The sequence below is a fragment of the Eleginops maclovinus genome, chromosome 19 (genome assembly GCF_036324505.1).
Source record: "Eleginops maclovinus isolate JMC-PN-2008 ecotype Puerto Natales chromosome 19, JC_Emac_rtc_rv5, whole genome shotgun sequence".
NCBI classification, from domain to species: domain Eukaryota; kingdom Metazoa; phylum Chordata; class Actinopteri; order Perciformes; family Eleginopidae; genus Eleginops; species Eleginops maclovinus.
Window position 1 is genome coordinate 6,374,012 of NC_086367.1, and position 15,454 is coordinate 6,389,465.

At 40.0% G+C, this 15,454-nt stretch overlaps 3 protein-coding genes across 4 annotated transcripts; 2 read left to right on the forward strand and 1 right to left on the reverse strand.

Annotated features, from left to right (window-relative positions):
• Positions 1-936: 936 nt before the first annotated feature.
• On the forward strand, positions 937-3,379 carry LOC134881499 (transmembrane protein 151B-like). Its single transcript, XM_063908886.1, has 2 exons — positions 937-1,294; positions 1,779-3,379. The coding sequence occupies exons 1-2, from the start codon at positions 1,220-1,222 to the stop codon at positions 3,186-3,188; spliced, it is 1,485 nt and encodes a 494-aa protein (XP_063764956.1). The 5' UTR covers positions 937-1,219; the 3' UTR covers positions 3,189-3,379.
• Positions 3,380-6,878: 3,499 nt separating this feature from the next.
• Positions 6,879-9,296, forward strand: mtres1 (mitochondrial transcription rescue factor 1). 2 transcript variants are annotated; one of them, XM_063908898.1, is made up of 4 exons: positions 6,879-6,934; positions 7,856-8,318; positions 8,698-8,770; positions 8,867-9,296. In XM_063908898.1, exons 2-4 carry the CDS (start codon positions 7,876-7,878, stop codon positions 9,047-9,049), a joined length of 699 nt encoding a protein of 232 aa, XP_063764968.1. In that variant the 5' UTR covers positions 6,879-6,934; positions 7,856-7,875; the 3' UTR covers positions 9,050-9,296. The 2 variants fall into 2 exon arrangements, with proteins under 2 accessions (XP_063764968.1, XP_063764967.1); XM_063908897.1 differs by having other exon boundaries at positions 6,893-7,175.
• A 282-nt stretch (positions 9,297-9,578) lies between these two features.
• bend3 (BEN domain containing 3) lies at positions 9,579-14,091 on the reverse strand. The gene is made up of 4 exons (XM_063908873.1): positions 13,928-14,091; positions 12,893-12,947; positions 12,413-12,591; positions 9,579-12,290 (listed from the first exon to the last, which is right to left on the reverse strand). The coding sequence occupies exons 2-4, from the start codon at positions 12,942-12,944 to the stop codon at positions 10,092-10,094; spliced, it is 2,430 nt and encodes an 809-aa protein (XP_063764943.1). The 5' UTR covers positions 12,945-12,947; positions 13,928-14,091; the 3' UTR covers positions 9,579-10,091.
• Positions 14,092-15,454: the final 1,363 nt, after the last annotated feature.

Below are 15,454 nucleotides of genomic sequence, written 5' to 3' on the forward strand. Positions count from 1 at the left end.
AGGTGTTGCTTCAGGCATAAGTGGCTGCTCTCTCCATCTCCTCAAGGGGTGTTGAGCCCCAGTCAGTCTTTCGCTTGCACTTTCTTGGCAAGATAGCTTTTCTACAATGTTTGAAACATTTAAAAAAACGAATGAGTTGGGTAAAACTACATTGAAATAGCATTTTATACTACATAGACTTAACTTAATTTCAATGCCTGATGGGGGCTTAAATTGAACCACTGGCTCACTTTGCCCCACAGCCAATTAAAAAGTCCAGTTTAGTCATTCATGCAAATCTTTTGCCAAATGATTCACATGGTTTTATAACCATACTAAATAACCAACATACATGATATTTTTAGACCTGGATATATTTGCTTTGACATAACAGTAATTATACCTGATATGTTGAAAATGTACTTTGAGAAGCAAAACATTGTTTATTGTGAAGAAAACACACTTATCACTTTACCATGTGCTTCTCGCCATCACAGTCAAATAGAAATGATGGGTGCTTTAGGAACATCAAATCTGCGCAGTTGCCTAGATAAAAGGGGTGGGTCAATTTACCCACTGGCTCATACCCCATTTTCACCTACAGTACTTGAATAAATATACTTAGTTACTTGACACCACTGGAAAATGCCCTAGTAGGAAGCTGCAGACAATTTTGTAAAAAAAAAAGGTGAAACAAATCCCACACAGAAAATTTACATGTGCATGAAAACACATGCTCTTGCCTGTGGAATCATAAGGACTGAGTTGTACGGTGGACTTTCCCTTTAAGTGACAGATTTAGCCTATGCAACAACATCTCAGAGTGCACCTGCCTCAGCACCAGCTCTTCCGCCTGTTAACGGCACCGTCAGCCCCCGCACAACCAACGAGGCCCGTGGGGGTGGGGGGGGGGGCAGGGCATGTTCATTTTGTAATAACTTCCTGCTAATACAGCATCTTCTACGGTCATGTAAATGCGCTATTGACAGCTAAACAGAAGAAGGGGAGGATGCGGGCTTTCCTATAGACACCTCCTCCGTGTTTTGCTTGTAGTTTCTCAGCCACCGGAGAGATCCGTTTTTTCCCCCCGTTCATGCCTCCGTCGACCAAATTCAGGTGGAGTGTCAATAAATGATAACAAATGCCATGCTTATCTTGGTTAGGCGTCTCTGCAGAGCCACGTAGTAAAATCTCTTCCTACTCCACGCCCTATCATTATTATCAGTAGAATCCCAGCACAATGTCCCCCCCAGCATCGGCTGCGACAGCGAGTGAAAGCAGCACCACCGTTTTGGAGGAGGACACCAGAGAGGAGGTATTGTCATTTAGCATGGCTTATTCATAAGCACATTCCTTTTGTTGTGTTCTGTTGGTCTTGTCGCAGCCTATAATGGATCCATGTTTGAAGAATGTTACTGCAGTTATTCATTTTGTCTTACTAATACATTTAATTCAGTTTAGAATAGGAGGATTGTGAGCATAAACCTTAATGAATGCAGAGTAAAAAATGGTTGGCCACGTGATTGTTATCCTAACATCTTTACCTGTCTTTCAGCTCGCATCTGCTGTAGTGAGCCAGCATATATCCTCTAGCGCTTAGCTAAAAAATGACAATAATTTTTTACAGAGCTGAATAAACTTCTTCATTAAATTAAGGGAATTTTTGGTTTAAGGGTAGGGTTACATGACCTGAAATGTGCTTAACGTGTTGCAGTTATCAAATACTTTTAAGGTGGAGGATACATTAGTTATGTATGACTTCATCTTTTGTTTTGTCTGTTTTGTTTTCGACTCAACAGCAAAGACCCCTGAAGCAGTCTCTGAGCAAGTCACTATGCCGGGAGAGTTTTTGGAAATGCTTGCTCCTGTCCATACTCATGTATGGCTGCATGGGGGCCATGGTTTGGTGTCATGTCACCAAGGTGACCCGCCTCACCTTTGACAGTGCCTTCAAAGGGAAATCCATGATGTACCATGACAGTCCCTGCTCTGATGGCTACATCTACATCCCCGTGGCCCTACTGGGAATGCTATACTTGGTCTATCTTGTGGAGTGCTGGCACTGTCATGTCAAGAACGAGCTGCAGCACAAAGTGGATGTGGAGGGAATCTATGAGCGCATCCAAAGGATGCAGGAAGCCAAGCCCTGCATCTGGTGGAAGGCCATCAGCTATCACTATGTTCGCAGAACGCGGCAAGTCACGCGCTATCGCAATGGGGACGCCTACACTAGTACCCAGGTTTACCACGAACGTGTCAACACACATGTGGCAGAAGCTGAATTTGACTACAGTCACTGTAATGTCAAAGATGTTTCCAAACAGCTGCTGGGCTTGGAGAAGTCTGCTCTCACTAAGATGCGCTTCACCAAGTGCTTCAGTTTCGCCAACGTAGAGTCCGAGAATTCCTACCTTACGCAGCGAGCCAGGTTTTTCACCGACAATGAGGGCCTTGATGACTATATGGAAGCCAGGGAGGGCATGCACCTGAAGAATATTGACCTGAAGGAGTATGTCATGGTTCTGTCCGACCCAGACCACCACCCCTGGTATCTGTCCCACTACGTCTTCTGGTTCGCCTCATTCCTCACTTTCTCTTGGCCTCTCAGGGTTTTCACAGAGTATCACACTGCATATGTTCACTATCGCGTTGAGAAGCTCTTTGGGCATGATTACATCCCTGTGACACCATGTGATGATAGGCCATATTGGCGGCGTATCCCTCGTGTTAATACCATTGACAGTACTGAACTTGAATGGCACATTAGGTCCAATCAGCAACTGGTGCCCAGTTACTCTGAGGCTGGCCTGATGGACCTTGCTCAATGCCCTTCCAGCTTCAGCGGGCTCCGTCAGAATTGTGAGCGCTGCCACCGAGCCATCAGCTGCTCCTCAGTGTTCTCCAGGAGCGCCCTCAGCATTTGTACCGGTGCCAGCTCCCGCATCCCCTTCAGTGGCAGCCGCTTCTCATTAGCGCGGCGCTATGGGTCCCAGCGCAGCTGCTTCTGGAGGAGCGGGAGTTTGGACGACCAGGAGAGCCCCAGCGAAAACACCCGCTGTCTGTCAGAGCGCCTTGCCACAGATGAAGAGGAACCCCCAGTATACGAGGACGCACTTTGCTACCCAGTGCTCATTGTCCACTGTAGCGAGAATTGCCACAACCACAGGTCCCTGCACAGGAATGGTTCCTGTGTGGAGACTTCCTTATGACTACTGACAAAACAGTAGCATTTCTGTAGCAGACAAACACTTTGGACATCAGAAACAGAGTATGGGAACACCTCTTACTGTGAGATATACTGATTCAAGCTGTATCATCACACTACCTGAAACAAATTCCTGAAGCCTGATTGTGAGAATCACCAAAGCAATCACAATGATATGTGAAGGGGAACAATGCGATGTTGGTATGTAAACCGACTACGACACACACACACACACACACACACACACACACACACACACACACACACACACACACACACACACACACACACACACACACACACACACACACACACACACACACACACACACACACACACACACACACACAGAAAACATAAATCTGTCTGGCTTCCAATGACAACCAAGCAGACACAGACTGTTACACTGGACATCATTGCCATAGCTTTCAAGGTCTCATGTTTGACACACATATGAAACTGAAGCTGTAGTTACCTCATAAGACCTTTTCCGAGGCCAAGGACGAGACGGGCAGGTTTAGACATCTCAATCATTCAGTCCAGTCAGATTTTACAGCAATAACTTTGAAAAAAAAGTGAAAAGTGTGAGGAGGAACATCACTGAAATATGTTGGGCTTATGCATGTTACAGAGAGACATTGGTCAACTTTGAAACCCTCAATCCAGAAGAGACAGAGGCTCTCCTTGATACTCTCACTCACTCACAGTTATACCAATCGATGACATTTTACATCACGGGGAAATTGTTATTTTACTTTATAGCGAGTACCTAATTCTTTTAAATGTATTTTTACTTTTATAAGTGAGTTCGTGCATTCCCCAGAATGCCTTTTACATCGCCAGAAAGCTGGTATAAATGTGTATTCTTGTGCCCTTTATTTGAAGCAAAGTTTATTGTGGTCGAATTGCATTTTAGTTTATCGAGGCTTCTGTTTGATGAAGAATTTGATACAACTGATGTATTTATTCTACAATTGATTTCACCCTATTTGACTGTTGACTGTTGGTGCTATACGGCAGCTCCGGAGAGAAACTCGCCTTTATTTTGGATAATATTAATGTTAATGTTTACAGTTGATGTTTTTGAAACATTTTGTCCTACAAACCTCTAATGTAGGTGTTGGAATGATTTAAATGTGATGAAAAATGGCAGAAAAGCAACATTGTTAATGTGTTTAATATGGGAAAATATTTGTGTCACTTAATCGGAATCTTTTTTAAATTTTACAGTAATTGCTCAACTTGAATTTGACTAGCATTATTTGAAATTAAATGTATTAGTTAAAACTGAATTTTAATTTGTTTATCTTGTTTAATGCAACTAATGAAGTTGGGTCAATCACATTTCCAGTGACTCATATTTCTGTTCATATATTGAGGTTGGAATTTTTATTTGACATTTGGCACCTGTTTAGTATCAACTAAGCTAGGAAACGGACTAAAATCAGTCTTCAGTGAGTGCTTTTTATTTTAAATTTAGTTTAATTTAACTGCCACGACTAAACATGCCGGCAACTGTGGTACATATACATGTCATCACATTTATCTTGTGGTCAGAAAAGACAGGTTTACATTCATTCTACCACACGTTTAAACAGGAGGAACCACACTGTGTGTTTCACTGCAAAAATATCTTGAACAATCTATGCTCACATTTGCATGATTTCATTCTGCTAAGAAAATGTGTTAATAACCACACCTGAATGTAAACCACCAGCATATGATATATTGTAGTATATGTTCATTATGTATCTATAGTAAAGGAACAATGCTCCATTTTTTACCTGTAAAATATAAAATAGCACCGTCAAGTGTATGTTGAAGGTGCTCAGACAGTGGTGGAGCACAGCACACACCAACATGTCACCATGTTCCTAAAGATGTTGATTCATCTCTGACTCATTTGAGAAGAGTTTACAGGGAGATATGCAAGGATGCAAAGCACTTCTGTTTACACGTGGACATCATACAACCTTTATAATACTTTTTTAACAAGAACATATTGTATGCATCCTAGAAATTCTTATTCTTACTTTGTTGTTACACCAGTATTATGCACTTGAATTGACACTAGACATTATGAATTGTAGTGAAGCTGAATGTTGATGTAAATTTGTTTCAAATATAAAGTATTCAAGCTGATATATTGATATGCTCAGACTAAAAACAACCACTTAAAGCTTCTTGTGAAATTATGTTATCCACATAACCAAATGGGCTGTATAAATAACTTGATTAAATTTTAAATTGTGTATTCAAATTGATCTTATGCTGGAAAAGTTGCAATAAATGTTTTGGGAAATCCATGTATGTTTAAAACATGATCCTGACTCGGACCCTCAAACATTTTTGACTGAACACATTTTGAAAACTTGCTGTTGGAATAACACAGTTGTAAAAAATAAAATGATTGAAGGCTCATTTTACATCTTATTATTTGATTTCAGGGTTGTTGTATCGCATGCTGACAGACTGTCACACTTAATGTACTGTATACTGACTGGATTAAGCTTTCTGGTGAGTTGTACTACAACTTTTTTAAATTGAAATACTTTCAAACAATATGGCGATAAATAATTGTAAAATATTGGTTTATTTTATTTTTTATTTTTGTTTTACTTATTGTTTGCACAAGTAGCCTATATACTTATACTTCTTGAAGCAGAAAGGGTGGCAATATTATGGACAAAAGGGTGGCAATATTATGGTGGATAGAAAACAATAAACCAGGCAATTTAATAATATGCAGTGTCTTAGCAGCAGCTCTGTCTTGACAAGAGAAATTCAATTCAATTTCCGACATACTTACTTCAGTAAAAATAGCAATACTAAATTGTAAAAATACTCTGTTACAAGTAAAGGTCCCACATCAAAAACTCACTAAAGTAAAAGTAAAAAAGGTATTTAATTGGCATAAAAAACAACACTGAAATTAAAAGAAGCCTACACGTCATGCAAAATGGCACATTCCAGAATCATGTTTATTTCATTATTGGATTATGATTGTCCATGCATTAATGTTTTCATCACAGCTGGTATATGTAAAGCTAATTTGAATAGCTGAATAAACTACTGCTTGATATTTTAACCTTAATATTTATATTTTTATACGACTTATTTAATAATTGATTAATATTTTGTGTAAGCTAATAATCGAAAAATAAAAAGTAACTAGTAACTTGCCAACTAGCTGTCAAGCTAGTGTAGCGAAGTAAAAAGCCCAATATTGACTTCTAAAATGTAGTGGAGTACAAAAATAAAGTAGCCTAAACTAAAATTACTCAGGTAAAGTATCTCATAATTGTACTTTAGTAAAGTAATTGAGTAGATGTACTTTGCTACGTTCACCACTGGCTTTACTGTATGTGGGTAACAGCACACAAAGGGAAATTAGGCAGCAATAACTTGTTTAAGAATGCTTGCTTTGACAGACACAATTTAAACGTGACATAATATTATTTTCCAGAAAGAACTTTAATGATAAACATGTCAGTTAAATACAGGGGGGGAATGGGGAAATACAAAACAGAGGTATAGATTGTTTTTGTGAAAAACATTTTTTGTCATTCAGTAGAAAAGGTTTAGTTTTTATTATAAATTGAGTTTGGGGCATTGTTGGTTTGGTTTAGAAGGCTACTTACTGTAAAAGTATTCAAATGAAAATATACCAAACAGTAACATTAGAGGGCAGCAGTACGCTAATTGCAATCTCTGTAGAATCCAAAGAAGAAGAAGGAGGTTATTCCATCGGTGAGTGGACTACCGTTTATATATTGCGTCTTAGCAGTAAAATGTGATATTTAACACTAAAGGTAAACGGTTTAAACTATTTTTTGGTTACGGGCTCGTCGACTGTTGCACAAGGAAGGATAGAAATGAGTGCACGTGCTCACTGAAGAGAAGTTGAGCTAACGTTAGCTAGCAGTTTCTCCTTCAGCTTCACCGTGAAACATGTCAAGCTCCACCAAGCAGAGACAACCTCCGCATAAAGGTACATCAACAGCATGTTATATTAAAAGATAACATTATGTAACATTGCTCAACAGGTATAGCGCTACTTTCCATAAATGTTTGTTTTCGGCTGCTGTCAAGTAGACAACAAAATATTACTTCCGTTAAATCAACAAACACAACATTAATACACATGAACACAAAAAGTTAAGCTCAAATGTGTCCCCATTGTGCTGTTGTTCTTTTACAGAGTACTTGATGTAACAGTCTTCCATTTAAATTATTATTATGATATATAACAAAACTGGGGTTAGAAATAACATGAAGCTTTTACTTTGAAGGGGCTTTTAGGATTGTGATGCAGCTTTATATTTGGCTCACATGACGCTTTACCAAGGTGCTTTAGCAAACAAAAAAGAGAGTATTTCACATTTAAAGAAAATAAAAACGTTTTTGTCTGAATATTGAAAAAGGACATTAATGCAAAGCAAGTTTAAAATATGAACCATGCTATTAAATATTTGACATTTTAATTATTTTAAGAGGTGATTCAACAGAGGCAATAGCTCATTCAGTTATGAATAAGTCTTGACACTGAATGAATATTTTTCTGATAGCAAAATGGCTGGCTTTTTTGTACCTGAATTATATGAATGAGATTTAATATTAGCTGTTGCATGTATTTATCACAATGCTCCCTAACCATCTGTGTTTTTCTAGTGACTGGGTGGAGTGCCAACATGCAGAGTTTGGTAGTGCAGGCTCTCGCCATGAGGCAGCTAGGAAGGTTAAACCCCCGCCATCTGCTGGCTGCTGGATATGGACTGAGGCAGGCTGAATGGTGTCCCAGGACCCTCCACACACGGCAGCTGTGGGGCTGCTCGGCCTTCCCTGCACTCGGCTGTCACAGTAGGCCGGCTTTCCGATGCCGGGACGCTCTCAGGGGATGGTCCGTCAATCCTCTGAGGTTTAAAAGCCACAAGAAGAAAAGTGCGGCTAAGACAGTTAAAGATGACGAGGAGGAAGATGAGGAGGAAGATAAAAAAGACCCAGAGGACAGTGATTATGAGGAGGAGGAGGAGGTGGATGAGAATCTACCAAAGGACTATAAAGACATTGAGAAACACGTGCAATCCTTTCGCTATGACGTCATAATGAAAGCCGGCCTGGACATGGCGCGCAAGTGAGTTTCTTAATGCAAAGACATACTTTCATCTCATGATAAAACAGGAGCCTCAGCTTGCTTATAATAAGGGGATGTAGGAAGGGTATACAGTATTTCAAGCTTGGTGTGCAAATAAGTCATTGGGCTTTTTTTATCAACTAAGATTTGTGAAGAAATGTTTCAACTTCAGTTGACTGAATTTATTTGAAGAGTGGGCTTATCAACACATGAATTTTACTGTGCAATATATGTTTAGATATATTTAAGAAGTTCAATATAACAATAGCATACTTATTTATCAGCTAAACGGTTCGACCAATTCAAATCAATGTCTTCAGATTTGTGCTTATAGGATAGCATTAGATTTATAGACTAACTGTCTGCTCTCTTATACCAGTAAAATTGAGGTGTCCTTCTATGACAACAAGCTCAGGCTAAACGGACAAAAACTCATCAAGAAAAGTAAAACGGTGAGTAACAAATAACATATTCCTACTCTATGTACTTGTTTTTTCCACACGTGTCTCAATCCTATTTTTCATTGCTCCTATTTTTTCTTTTTTTAGGTAAAAGTTGGGGACACGTTGGACCTGGTAATATCGGAGAACCGAGAAACTAACACTGTCACTCTGATGAGAGTCTGCCTCCGGAGGGTTTTTGAAGAAATGAGCACCACAGAAAAGTACAAAGTTGCCATACGACGATGGAAAAGTTTAGATCTACCCATAGAGGAGGCCTTCAAGCCATGAACTTGAACAGGACAGTGTTGACTGAAACCATTTGTCCATGAAGGCAACATCACCGGCAGAAGTGAATGCGGTCAAATGACTGGCAATCTGCAACATGTCGTATCTCTAATGGATAACTACAGTGTAATGTAAAGGTTTTTAGCGGGGGAAGACTTTAAGCAGTTTTCTCAGAGAAATATTTTTAGTGTTTATGTTTCCCTGCTATACTGTGAGACTCCTCCAATAAAGGTGCACTTTGACACTTTGATTTCATGTGTTAGTGAGAGCAAATTAATGAATATTCATCACCATTTTTAGCTTTTTGGAAGGTTTAGTTACTCCTTATATCTTTTTCGTTATTCCTTATTGCAATTTTTTTATTGAGGCAAAAATAATAAATGGTAAGTACTTGTAGAAGCAATATTTATTTTGTGTAGTTCAGAGCTTGTTGGAGAGTGTTCAGTAAAAGGGCTAACGCTGCATGTCACTAAGTCCAAATTAGATACCTCAAAAAGAGCAGTTCCATTATGTAAAACAGTGCAATCAAATGTCATGTTTATAGCTGTGGTTTTATTAGAAATAGTTACCATGATCCATTGTCATGTTAATTGTCTTTTATAATATAAACTTCTATAAGAAGGCTTAACATAAGCACATTGTTATTAAAACCGTGATGGCACAATGCTACATCAGTAACTGCAACGGAAATGTCTCACTTCATTGTGATTCATTTCTATCCATAGTGTGATCTATGCTATATGCTACTATCATTGTTATTGTTGTTAAGGCTACAACATTTTTCGACAAAGTATGTTAGAGAAGCTATGACAGAATAGGCTTATAAATAGAAGCATTTTATCTATTTATCCAACATTAATATGATTACATAAACTACAACATCTGCTGTAGACAAAAGGTAAAATGACTGAATAGTACTGAAAGAAATCATAACAGATTGGCTTCATCCTACATAGGACTGTTTGAATAGTTCATAGATGCGCTTTCAGTTTATATACTGTGCAATTGTTTTAATTCCAACAGGTGTTGCCTAAGTGAAAAGAAACTAGGACACAGTGCTTGACCTCTTGGCCTTCTTAAGAATGTCACACTTCTTGCGATTTGGGCGCCGGCAGCGTTCATCGATGCTTGGCACACACTCATAGTGCCACACCTCCTCCATCTTATCCACAGGATACACTGCCTCTACGTAGTGACGGATCAATCTGAGGCGCACGGGGTCCAGCTGCTTCTTGTTGCAGGCCCCTGAATGGTTGTACTGCAGACGCAGGTTCTCCTGAGTGAAGAGCTCAGGGAAGAGTCGCACCAAAAGGCGGGCAGCGAAGTTCCCAACAGAGAGACTCTGCTGGACGACTTCCCGTACCTCAATGTCCGAGAGCAGGTAGACAGAAGGTACAGGGAAGTCGGGCTTGGATACAGTCAGTTCGTCTAGGGGAATTTTACAAAAGTCTTTGCTACTTTTCTCAGGAGGTAACGAAGGAACGTCTGAATCCTCCCTCATGCTGTCTTGATTGAGCTGGTTCAGCTGGCAAAGGAAGTCCTGATCCGAGTCCTGACCGTACACTTTGCGTTGCTGCAGGTAGGACCTTCTCTGCTCCGTGTCGCGTCTCCTGCACCTCTCATCCAGTTTGCCCACAAATTCCAACATCCACACTCTGTCGTTCTTGGCCCGACAGTAGACTAACTGCACATAATGACGGATCAGGTTCACACGAACGGGGTCCAGCTGTTTTTTACCAAGAGAACCGCTGCAGTTGTACTGCTTCCTTGTGTTCTCTTGGGTGAAGAGCTCGGGGAACATGAGCACCAGCAGCCGAGAAGCAAAGTTCCCGATGGACAGGCTACATTCATAGTTGCTTTTCAGCTGCTCCCTGGACAGGAGGTACTCCTGGGGGACGGTAAAGTCAGGAAGAGGAATCTCCATATTGTCAAAATCCACAGGTGAAAGCAGCGACTTTTTGGCTTTGCGACTGGGCCTTTCACCATCACCCGCCTCTGGAACCCGAATTATAGAAACATCTTCTGGAAGGCTCGCCAGGTCATAGCCCTCGTCGTTGATATTGTCAGGTTCGCTCCCATTGCCAATACTGTGAGGACCCTCCAGTGCATCCTCCATGTGCTGAATGCACACCTGAAGCCAGCTGTCCTCAGGCACATCTGGGAAATTAGCTTCCATATACTTTCTTATTATTTCCATCTTATCAGAGTCCAGAATTAGCTGCCCCACGCTACTGAAACTGCTGGAGCCTTCTGGCATTTTCCCCTCTTCAAAAACCTCAGGGAAGAGACGGTGCATAAGGAAGATAACAAAGTCTTCAGGTGATGAGAACTCGTCCAGCTCCTCTGTGGCTTGGTTATTGAAAGCAAGGTCTGCCACACCCTCGCTGCTTTGCTGGTTATCTAAAGAAATGTGCTCCTCCCGACCCTGCTCATTAATGAAACGATAGGTTTGAGGACGCTCAGGCTTTATCCCAGCATCCGTGATTGTATGCTTCCGGAGCAGCCGAGCACTCTCCATGTCCCTCTGTGCCCAGAAGCGGTTAAACAAGTCATTAATCTGCAGGAGGCACTCTTCCTGCCAGACACTGTTGTTCTTGATGGAAGGGTAGCACACCTCAACATAGTTCCGGATCAGCTGCAGATGTAGAGACTCCAGCGTTCTCTTGCTGGCCATACACTCATTAGAGCACTCCCTGGCTTTGAACAGCTCTGGGAAGAGATGCACCAGCAGCCGACACCCAAGCTCCCCTGCGCTGGAGGTCTGCTCCATCAGCTGGTTCAGTTCGTCACTTGTTAGCAGGTATTCGGGAGGAGGCTGGAACTCCGTCACCATCTCAGCTGGCTTGATCTGCTTCTTTATTCGCATCACCTCAAGCGTCAACACGTCCACTTTGCTATGCAGTTGTGTCATGCTTGAATTGAGGGTATTGAGAATGAGAAACATCTTCTCAATGAGAGGATAAAGGCTGGAGTCCGTTGACGGAGCTTGCCCTAAAGCGTCTATGGTGGGCAGCGTATCCAATGGGCCATTTTCCTCCGAACTTCGGAGCTTTGACGAGAGGATGCTGGCCTGCTGCTCCAGACTTGGTGTGTTCCTCTTCTCTGAAATCCTGTGGGAGATGCTGAACAGAGGCTTTCTGTAGGACACTCGGGGTTTCTGCTGGATGTAAGTCCCCCTCTCGCCAGTTGTGGTGAGGCAAAGAGGCTCATGTCTGCTGCTGTCATCCAGCAAGTGCCGCCTCATCTAGACAGAGGAAATAACATTTTAAATACATGAGAACTTCGATCTTTACAACAAGTACAATATTCACATTGTCTGTGCTGTGTACTTCGGCTTTTCGTTAGATAAAAGGGTCTAATAGTTACCTCGCTATAGACCCTGGCTCTCTTGCTGCTGGTGGACAGGTTTGTGTGAGGGTCCGTCTCTGCAGCGGGACGTTTAGTAGCCTCGGTGGCTGCAGGAGATCCTCCTCCAAGTCTTTCAGGGGATTCGCAAATAGCCAAGTCGTCTGATTCCTCCTTAACATCCTGCGCATGCTTCTGTTCTGTAAATCATGAGACCACTTGGTTTAAGTATTCATTTTCTGGCCGCCATTCGTAAAGACACGTGTTAATAATAATGATATAGATGCATGATATCTTGTTAGATGAGCAGACTTCATGTGATCAGTTTTGTTTTTTACCACTTTGATATTGTTTTGTGTCTTTTAATGATTGAATTGACTTATATATCTTCTGAAAAATGTAGTATGTGAATATTAAAGTGTTTTTAAACTTGATAACAAATGGGTTGCCATACTAAAACAGTAAACATTTGCAGGTACAGATACATGCTGTAGAAGTTACCTTTCTCAAGCATCTCTTCATCTGAAACGTCTCCATGCTCAGAGGAATTCATAGCCTAGAATATATATACAAACATCAAGTCAATGAAAATATAAGTCAACGTGTACATTGAAGAGCTGTAACAATTAGAAACTGAAAACACATTTTATAATCGTAGTATTTTTAAAGTAAAAGATCAACAGTAACAGGTTTTCTAATATATTTCTGCTTTCTTCTATGATTGTAAAATGATTGCCATTGGTATACGGACTGAAAAATAAGACATCTGAAATCATCCCAACTGGTTCTGTGATCTTAAGATTTAATTACATTTTATAGACCAAAACCCTCATAGAGAAATAATTGGGTGCATGAACTGATATTGAAATTAAGTTAGTTGCAGCCTTAGTTGACAAAAATATCAAAACTCAACTTAATTCCAACAAGGGAGAATAATTAGAAACACAGGATCACAAACGATTTTTGACTTATGAACACATTTACAAAACCCCAAACTAGTAGTTAACATGTGGTAGCTGCTATGCTACCGTTATGACAAGCAGCATGTGACCAGCTGCAGCAAAACACATGCACTTGTATGCTGCTAAAGCGTGCGTGCTGCAAGGTAACGCTGATAGAATCTAACGACATGAGTACTATTTGGTTTGGACTAACATCAACTAAGTAGCTTATTCACTTCGCTGTGCGTGCTTCTGAGTTGCCTCCTATCTCTCCTCCAGCCTTTATTAGTACGTTAAGGTTACTTCCTCATTCCTCCGCCCATGAACCCTTGAACCAAAACACAATACATGTCAGCTGTGCGAGGGGACTCTTTAGAAACACCTTCACCAACATGTCATTAACACCTCAACCCGCTGCCATTATGAAGGCATATGCACAGGGTTTATTTAGTAGTGTAACATTTATATGGGATTTTTTTTAATGACGCGGCAATGTTTGCGTGGACCCCCCCCCCCCACCTCCCCACAGTCCCCCTCCTGCTCTGACTCTTGTTAAATTAACGGTAAAGGCGCGTGACCGTTGGTTCGAGCTCACCTTCACGAGTCCATGCAGTCCTTTAGGGCTTTTAACGACGTGTCGGACATGTCTGCGCACTGTCGCGGGCTAGATCTGCAGCGGAGTGTTGTTGATGTTTTTTCTCTCGCTCTGCTTCTCTGCTTTCTCGCGTGACGTGACAGGGCGCGCGCATGCTGTGTCACTTCCGCACAGCTGTGATGGAGGTGAAAAAATGAAAAATAAAGTTGTAATACCGTCTAAGTAAAATGACATTACCTTTCAACTCATCTTATTATATCCTAACAATTTTACAACCTGTTTAAAAACGTTTTTTAATAACATGGTTATTATGTTGAGCATGAGGCACATTTATTTACAGTAAGATAAGATAAGACGTACCTTTATTAATCCCCGTGGGGAAATTCGAGTGTTTATGCAGCACAGAGAAGAGGAAAAACAGTACAGGTTCACACAGGGATATGAAACACAAATTTAAAATAAAAATAAAAATGTCTAAGATTCTAAAATCTAAAAAATATATATAGTGATAAGTAACGAGTGTTGTGACTTGATAACTTAGCTTTAGTGTTTTATTTTATTTTGCATTCAATAAACTAAAACTAAACAGAAGAAATCTACAATGACATAAGAAAGCTTCGATGAAACAAACCCTGATGACTTCAAAGTAAACCAACTAATACTGAAATAAAAAAGGCTGTATGTCTACAACTTACAAAAAGACATCCATATTATTTCTAAATATACCAAAGAACAATTGGAGAACTAAAAATATTACAAATAAAAAAGGCAACGGAAGAAAAAATAAACAATAATAACAATTGCTAATATTTGAAAGAATGGCCAAATACAACATTAAGTCTTCACATGTTAATGTACTGGTAATATTGAAAAAATAAAGCCAAAAGTATATCTATAGTATATAATTCTGAGACAGGCCTTTTCTACCTTAATAGGCTAATGGGTATTTTTCTGTTTAAATGTAATGTACATTTTGATACTTGAGTGTTTTATTGGCCCAAAGTCTAATATCAAATGAATTCTGTTTAACCATTGTATAAAATGTAGATGATTGGATATTCCTGATACTGGTTGGTTCAATAGGCTTTTTGACACTGTTAAATACCAAATGAGCAACATGATATTGTATAGTATGCTGTGGTATCACAGTAATAACCATGTAGTAATTGTTCTTTTAAAATACAGAATAATGTAAATGATCACTATTTCGATGAATACCCTGAGTAGTAGTTAATGTGCTGTATACCGTAGTAGAGCAAAACAACTATATATTTTACATTGTGATGATAATATAAATTAATCATAATGTGAGAAGGATTTCAAGTTATTCTGGTCACAATAAGTCGTTATTGGGCATCAGGATACTACTTGTTTAGGTGCAAATCAAGACAACAAAAAAAGTAACTTCACATTTTTAACAATACTGTGGTTAAGACTACGTTTTTCAAATATTCAGTATATATTTTTATGTATCTTATATTTTTGTATTTGTATAAATAAGATCTAACAGTCGATAGGTAAAGTAAT